Below are 8543 nucleotides of genomic sequence, written 5' to 3' on the forward strand. Positions count from 1 at the left end.
CCACTGCTCGCACTCACTGACAGCACCGAGCGATGGGACTGGCGCCAGGTGCTGGCAGCAGGTGGGAGTGGGGCCAGCAACAGCAGTGGGTGCGAGCAGCGGCTCTGGCACCAGCAGCGGGTGAGTGCCGGGTGAGACCATGGCACGTGGGAGCAAAAATTTTCAATAACCAACAGAGGCTCACCCCAATGACAGCAGTCGGCACCCTGCCTTGGTCTGGCACCCCTGCTCACCTGCTCTACCATCAGCAGCGGCCAACACCCACCATGTTCCACGTGCACCCTCTGGTGGTCAGTGCACGTCATAGCAACTGGTTATTCTGTTGTTCTGCTGTTTGGTCTATTTGCATATTAGGGTTTTATATATATAGATTATAGCTAGTAAGTAATGATGAAGAAATGAAGAGCTAACTCAGGCTGCAGAAAGAGACCTGTGGAATTAGGTCGCAGGAATAAATGGCCAGCCCCTTCATTATGAATGAATCAGTTCCAACCCTTGTGTTACTAGCGAGTCTGATTGGCTTCTCTTACATTATGAACTCAGCCCTTTGGGGAGGAGTGGCAGAGCACTTTGAGTGACAGTTCCAACCTCACTGCATCCAATAGGAAAGAAGCAGCTCCCCCTGAACATTTAGGAAGCTTTGGCTGAAAAATGACTGGGGAGAGGCTAATTATTCCCCAGGCAAAAGCAAGACATGGCATCCATAGGGCCATATGGAACATCATGTCACAATTAAAATTATATTATTACTTAATGGAGAAATGCTTACGATATAATGTTGGTTATAAGCCACAGATGCAGAGCTACATTGCTCTTCAGTAGCCTTGGAAAACATTGAGCAGACTAAAAGTATTACATGTTCTATATTAAAGACATAGATACCTGGTTGTTGTTTATAATGATGGCCCTTGAATTTAGAAATAGCCTAAGAATAGTTCCTTCAAAAGTTGTTAAAGTAAAAGGAAAATATTTATGGATTTAGAAAAGCTAACTTAGTTATCTGGAAAACTCATCAGTCCTAACTTTATACTTCAGCTTTGCTGAAGGTTTTATAATGTACTAGAATAAGATAGAATAAGATTCCAATAATTAAGAATGTGTGAATGATTTATACAGAACACTCAAGTGAAATTTTATGTATTTAGCTAACCATTTCACAAATAATGCAAATTAATGGCATAAATAAGATTCAAGAAGAGCTATGTAATTTTGAAACAGTTTTAAATTCACTATAAATATATTATAAAATAAATCTTATTTCATTTGTGTTAGTCTCCCAAGGATTTATGTTTGGACAGCACAAAAATGATTACTATTTTTAATAATTTTTAATTTCAACAGTGTTAAAAAATTAAATGAATTAATTTTATTTATTAATTGTTAAGATAAATAAATTATTAGTATTAATTAAATAGTTCACATAAATGAATACATGTTTTGTTACTCTTTAGTTACCATCCATTTATCTGAATACATATACATCAAAATATTTAATAATATCTTAAATTAATTAAATCAGGTTACTCATAACCTCAGTGATAGAAATTATGATGCTAATATGACAGACTTTTTGTGGTTTTCATGTTTTTATATAATTAATACAAAGACCCTTTATACTACAGTACTGTACAAGTTTTATTATAAATTTTTACCAAGTTGATTGCACTAAAAGTAACACCATTAATGTGTGGAACTTATAATTTTCATAAACATTATCTCATCTAATTTTCATAACCAACCTGTGAGGAGGAGAAAGAAGAGAAATAACATTTATTGGATACCTACTGTGTAAAAAGCACATTAAATCCAACTCCATCTGTATATGTGGTGTTTTCACTATCAGTATATAAATGGAGAGTAGCTGCTAATCTATGCAGGATTTCTTTTGGAGATCATAAGATATTCTAAATCTGATGTGGTTATGGTTGCACAACTCTGGATATATTTAAAACTATTGAAGTGTGCATTTTAAATGGGTGAATTTGGGGGTATATGAATTATATTTCAAAGAAGTTATGTTGAAAAAAAAAAGTGCCACTCTCCTAACTCAATTCTCATATTTTATAATATTAGCTTCAAGACCAGCAAGGTTATTAAGTAACCCTATGAATTGTTATAATTCTCTAAAATAAGAAATAAAAAAATAATTTCATAAAATCTTACTTTCAGAGACATTAAAATATAATCATGATCACATTGATAATGTGTAATAGTAAGAATAGTAGTCCTCAGGTTATAACACCTCTTATTTGTACTTAAAAAAAATGTAATCTTCTTTTTAAAAGCACAATATGTTTTTGGGATATCAGACAACAGAAAGGTACAACCATTCAATCAATAGAGAAGAAGAAAGAAGAAAGTATTGAAATTCCTAATGATGTACCATCTACATTTTTGCATCTAGATCTCTCCTGGAAACCTCTCTCTAAGGTAAGTAACAGGATTTATTCTCTATACTATGTAATTGATATGCATAAACATGCATATGTACACTCTAAAAGTAGAGCAGCTCAAATTAACACAGGACTTTATTAATTCATGTATTTATTCATCTAATAAATTCTTTGATTGCATTATTATGATGCCTGACTACATCAAGCAAGAATCACAATTATTGTGAACTTGAAATTAATATTTGTTCATGTGTAAGCAAGCCACAACTTACAACTAATTTGCATAATTATTTAATTGCATATCAGTTGCTTGATGGTGGGTATGTTCCCATGTTAGCCCCAAACAGTTAATTTTACCTATATTGCAGCCAAAATTCAATCTTTTGCACATCAATAGTAGGAAAAAGTATTGTAATACCTATAACCACATAGAACTGAAAAGTAGCCCTAGCAGGTTTGGCTCAGTGGATAGAGAGTTGGCCTGTGGACTGAAAGATTCCAGGTTTGATTCTGGTTAAGGGCACATGCCTGGGTTGTGGGCTCGATCCCCAATAGGGAACGTGCAGGAGGCAGCCTTTCAGTGATTCTCTCATCATTAACGTTTCTATCTCTCTCTCCCTCTCCATTCCTCTCTGAAATAAATAAAAACATGTTTATAAACTGTAAAAAAAAAAAAAGACCAATAATGTTGGTGATTGTATTTAACAGAGGCAGAATAACTAAGTTGAGAAGAATAACTAACCATTATGCTTGTTTTAACTCTGGTAAGCCTTATACCGAAAGGTCCATGCACATCTTTCTCAAGCTTTTATTTAACTGAAAGATTTAGGGAGGATGTGTTAGGAAACAGAAAACAAAACATTTTCAAAGAACACATAAGACTCTGGGATTTGGAAAGGAGCCCCCCAGATAAGTTCCCTTGAGTAGCACAGTTTTAGAAACTGTAGTTTAGGCACTTTCCATGGGAAAAGCCAACTAGAATTCTGAGGGAGAAGGGAGAAGGGAGAAGGGAGAAGGGAGAAGGGAGAAGGGAGAAGGACAGGGAGGTAGAAAACAGCAATCTGGGGGCAGAAGGGCAAAGCAATAATAATTTAAGGATATATGGAAATAATCTTCCTTGTATGTTCTTCCCAAAAGCTAAGACTGTCTAAAGGTGAAACAAGTTTAGACCACTGTCCAGTCAAGTTAAGCATGGTGTAAAGTAATTGAACAAGAAATTATTGGTACTTACCTTGAATGCAGAGCTTCAAGAAAAGCAATTTTTGTCCAACTGGGTAGCTCAATGGTTGAGCATCAATCTATGAACCAGAAGCTTACTGTTTGATTCCTGGTCAGGGCACATGCCTGAGTTGCAGGCTCAGTCCCCAGGAGGGGGCATGCAGGAGGCAGCTGATCAATGATTCTTTCTCATCATTGATTTTTTTCTTATCTCTCTCTCCCTCTCCCTTCTTCTCTGAAATCAATAAAAAAATATTTTTTTAAAAAAAGAAAAGCCATTTTAATTTAATGCCCTGGCAGAATAGTTCAGTTGGTTAGAGCATCAGCCCAATATACCAAGGTTTCAGGTTTGATCCCTGGTCAGGGCACATACCAATGAGTGCATAAATAAGTGGAACAACAAATCTCTCTAAAAATCAATTGTTTAATTTAAATAAAAGAAAAGTAATACTCTGGTTTCTCTTCAAATTGCATAAATATTTAGCCTTAAAAAAAAGAAAAGCAATTTTAATTTAAGATATGACTGTAGTGGGTTGTGTCTGGGAAGTATGACTGGACTGCTGGCGTTGATGGCTCTCTTTCTTTGGAATGTCTAAGTCTAATTCCAAATTTAAACCTTTTTTAAAAAATTTGATTTGTAAGTAATTCTAGAATTACATTATTTTGTATTTGAAGAGAGAGCATGAAGGGGTGAGAATTTTCCTGAAGTAACTGGGATTAGAAATTAGAAAGAGAGGATTAGAAATGTTCTGGGCTAGGATTCACTAAGCTTTAAATCATTGAAAAAGAAACAAGAAAACAAAACCTTACCTGAGAATAATGGTACAGCATGTGGACAAACATGCTGATGGAGAAAAGTTGGCAGGGAGCCATGAGGGAATAATGTAAAGTGTGGCCATTTTCTATGATGGTGCAGGCCCAGGGTACTTCTGAAACTCAGGGGCACGCCCCCCTCCCACCACTCCCACACACACACACATTAGAATTCTGAGGGAGAAGGGAAAAGGGAGAAGGGAGAAGGACAGGGAGGTAGAAAACAGCAATCTGGGGGCAGAAGGGCAAAGCAATAATAATTTAAGGATATATGGAAATAATCTTCCTTGTATGTTCTTCCCAAAAGCTAAGACTGTCTAAAGGTGAAACAAGTTTAGACCACTGTCCAGTCAAGTTAAGCATGGGTAAAGACCATCTCATTTACAAAACACAAGGTAAGTGCCTTTACTTAAAAAGCATTGAAGCTCTGGTCAAGATGGTAACATGGGGAAACGCAGCAATCACCACTCCCCACATCAAAATTACAACTAAAATACAGAACAGCCATCATTCACACCTGAAATCTAGATGAAACAAAGTCCTACAAACAGGGAAATTAAAGAAGAAGCACACAGAGACTGGTAGGAAAGGTGGAGCTATGGGGCAGAATCACGGAACAGCTGGTCCCATACCCATGTGTGGTGGTTTAAAATCGGAGGGATATCTTGGCTGTGGAGGTTTCCCTGAGGAGTGAGGGCTCCCCACCCCAAACTAGCCTAGGGTTCCAGTGCTAGAAAGAGAGACCCCCACAGCCGAGACTGACCAGCATACCCTGAGCGATGGATGAATGATTACTCTGACACATGTTTCTGTGAAAGAGAGGGCTAAGGGACTGCCTGGCTAGAGAAACCAAACAGCCTCATTCACCTGCCTCTTCAGGCTTTTATTGTAACAGTAGTTTGGGATAAAGTTTAACTTTTAGATACAATCACCAGGGTAAGCTTTCTTGGGAGGACACAGGTGTCTGCAGTGTCCTTTAGGCATAAAGATTAAGCATTAAATTCCAGCAAACACCTGAGAGCCTGCACATACACAGACTTGTTTGGAAAGATCAGGGAACAATTAGGGACAGTCACCTTCAGCCAACACCCCTAGGGGATTCCAATAAAAGGAGGTGGTTGCCTTCAGCCAACTCCCACAGAAAAATTCTTTCAGAATTTCTTCCTTACAAACTTTCCAACCAGGTCCCATACTACCCCACACTCCACAGCTTCTGGCTGTAAAAACTAGCAGGGATTGTGGCTGAGTGACAGGAGGCTGCTGGAGCCACAGGCAGCTCCTCTTAAATGGCCCACACATGGACTCACTCCCCCTGAACTTCAGCACTGGGGCAGGAGCTTGAAAGGAACCTGGGACAATCAGGGAGGAACTAACTTGTCTGGAATCAGGGCGAGAGGTGGACAGGCAGCTTTCTCCCAGACAGAAGTGCTAGCAAAGGCAATTGTTCCTTTGATGAGCCCTCCCTGCCACAGAGCCAACAAATAGTTGACGTATCTGAATCCTCATCAGCCTGGCTCACACTTTTCTCCCTTTCCTGGTGATTTCCTGACAACCTTCCCCTCCCTATTTGCAGGTTAAACCAAGCCATTTCCAGTGGCTTTTCCATTCAACAGGCCTCTCTCGCCTCATGCTTCAGACATTCCTAAAATCTTTCAAACAAGCAGCAGCTGGCCTGCTGATTTTGCACCTCCTGAGAGGCTCCAGAGTCAGTGCACTGGGTGGTCAGTTTTCAGCACACCAGATTACAACCCTACCAACTCCATGAGTGACACACTCAAGGGGTGGACACAGCACCAAAACCCCACTGAAGCAAGTCCTGCTCTTTAGGGGTGTCTTCTGCACAACAGTGCTTCCATTTAGTCACAGCTGATCCTCACAATTGATTGGTCTTGGAGTCAATCCCTCCTAGTGATGCCAACATCAATCAAGGCTCAACTACAATAGGCACACAGCCCACACAGGGGCACACCTGGAGCACCAGCTCAGGTGATTGGGGAAGCTGAGCTACTGGGCCCTACAGGATACCTACTATACAAGATCACTCTACCAAGTCTGGGAGATATAACAGATCTACCTAATGCATAGAAACAAACACAGGGAAGCAGCCAAAATGGGGAGACAAAGACACATGTCACAAATGAAAAATCAGGAGAAATATCCAGAAAAAGAAGTAAATGAAACAGAGGCAAGAAAACTATCAAATATAGAGTTCAAAAAAAAATAATGGTTATAAGGATGCTCAAAGAACTTACTGAGTACTTCAAGGAACTTAGTGAGAATTTTAACAACATAAAAAAGGACCAGTCAGAAATGAAAAATACACTAACTGAAATAAAGAATGGTTTACATGGAATAAACATTAGAGGATGCCAAGAATACAATCAAGAATTTGGAATATAAGGAAGCAAAAGACACCCAATCAGAACAGCAGAAAGAAAAAGGAATACAAAAATATGAAGATAGTGTAAGGATCCTCTGTACAACTTCAAGCAGACCAACATTTGCATCATGAGGGTGCTGGAAGGAGAAGAGAAGGAGCAAGAAATTGAAAACCTATTTGAAAAAATGATAGAAAACGTCCCTTACCTGGTGAAAGAAATAGACATACAAGTCCAGGAAGCACAGAGAGTCCCAAACAAGAGGAACCCAAAGAGGCCCACACCAAGACACATCAAGCAAGGACCTACCAGTATAACCAAGGTTACTCTGCCCAGCAGAGTTATTATTTAGAAGTGTGAAGGTCAGATAAAGAGCTTTCCAGACAAGAAAGAGCTAAAGGAGCTCATCACTACTAAACTAGTATTACATAAAATATTAAAGGGTCTTTTTAGAAAAAAAAAAAGGAAGAGGAAGAGGAGGAGGAGGAGGAAGAAGAGAAAAAAACATGAACAATAAAATGGCAATAAATGCATATATATATCAATAATTGAATCTAAAAATCAAAATAAATGAATAAGCAGAACAGAAACTGAGTCATAGATACAGAGAACATTTTTATGGTTTCCAAATGGGAGGGGATTTGGGGGAATGGGTGAAAAAGGAAAAGGGATTTAGAAGTACAAATTAGTTATAGCTTATGGACACAGATAATAGACAGGTGAAGGTGTGGAGTAGGAGAGGAGATGGGTGAGGAGGAACAAAGGGGGGAAAATTGGGAACATCTGTAATACTCTCAACAATAAAATTATAAAAATATCATTTGATAGTTTGAGTGTTAGTCACTTATATGTCTAAGGTTACTTGCTAGAATAGTTTAATTTGTTAAAAGAGTACCAAAAGTCAAACCCTCCAATATGGAACTTTATAATGGCTACTAGGGGCCCAATGCACAAATTTGTGCACCTTGAAAGGAACTGTAGGCCTTAAGGCTGCAGTGGGCACATGGGCGGGTCTCGGCCCATCCTCCACACCCAGCCTCTCCTGCTGTGGGCCCCTGGTCCCTTGTCTGCCGGGAGCCCTGCTCCCCCTGCTGCTGCCGCTCCCACACACTGACAGCGCTGCCCCCACTCACATCCGCTGACAATGCAGAGTGATTGGGGCCAGGGCCAGCAGCGGGTGCGAGCGGGACCAGTGTAGGCAACAGGTATAAGCACCTGGTGGGACTGGGGCACATGGGAGCAAAGAATTTTCAGTAACCACCAGAGGCTCACCCCAATGACAGCAACCAGCACCCTGCTTCAGTCTGGGGTCCCCATTCACCTGCTCCATCATCCCGCCATGGCCGATGCCTGCCATGTTCCACGCTATGCCACCTGCTGCCGACACCCACCAAGTTCTACGCACACACCCCCTGGTGGCCAGCGCACATCATAGCGACTGGTTGTTCAGTTGTTCCGCTGTTCAGTCTATTTGCATATTAGGATTTTATATATATATACTAGAGGCCCAGTGCACAAAAATTTGTGCACTCGGGAGGGGGGGGGTACCTCAGCCCGGACTGTGCCCTCTTGCAGTCTGGGACCCCTTGGAAGATAATGCCCTGCTGGCTTAGGCCTGCTCCCGGGTGGCAGAGGGCAGGCCCAATCCCTAGGTGCAGCCCCTGGTCGGGCTCAGAGCAGGGCCGATTGGGGAGTTGGGGCACCACCCCATGTCATGCCCAGAGCAGGGGGGGATGGGCGG

The 8543-nt window shown here is 40.6% G+C and overlaps 1 protein-coding gene across 1 annotated transcript in view; it reads left to right on the top strand.

Moving 5' to 3' along the window:
• WDR63 (WD repeat domain 63) overlaps positions 1 to 8543 on the top strand; it is a 79070-nt gene that overhangs the window by 39488 nt on the left and 31039 nt on the right. The window contains exons 14-15 of the mRNA XM_015572113.1: positions 2286 to 2430; positions 4732 to 4819. Coding sequence (XP_015427599.1) covers positions 2286 to 2430; positions 4732 to 4819 — 233 coding nt within the window. The remainder of the gene's footprint in view (positions 1 to 2285; positions 2431 to 4731; positions 4820 to 8543) is intronic.

This window comes from Myotis davidii, unplaced genomic scaffold (genome assembly GCF_000327345.1).
Source record: "Myotis davidii unplaced genomic scaffold, ASM32734v1 scaffold162, whole genome shotgun sequence".
Lineage (NCBI taxonomy): Eukaryota > Metazoa > Chordata > Mammalia > Chiroptera > Vespertilionidae > Myotis > Myotis davidii.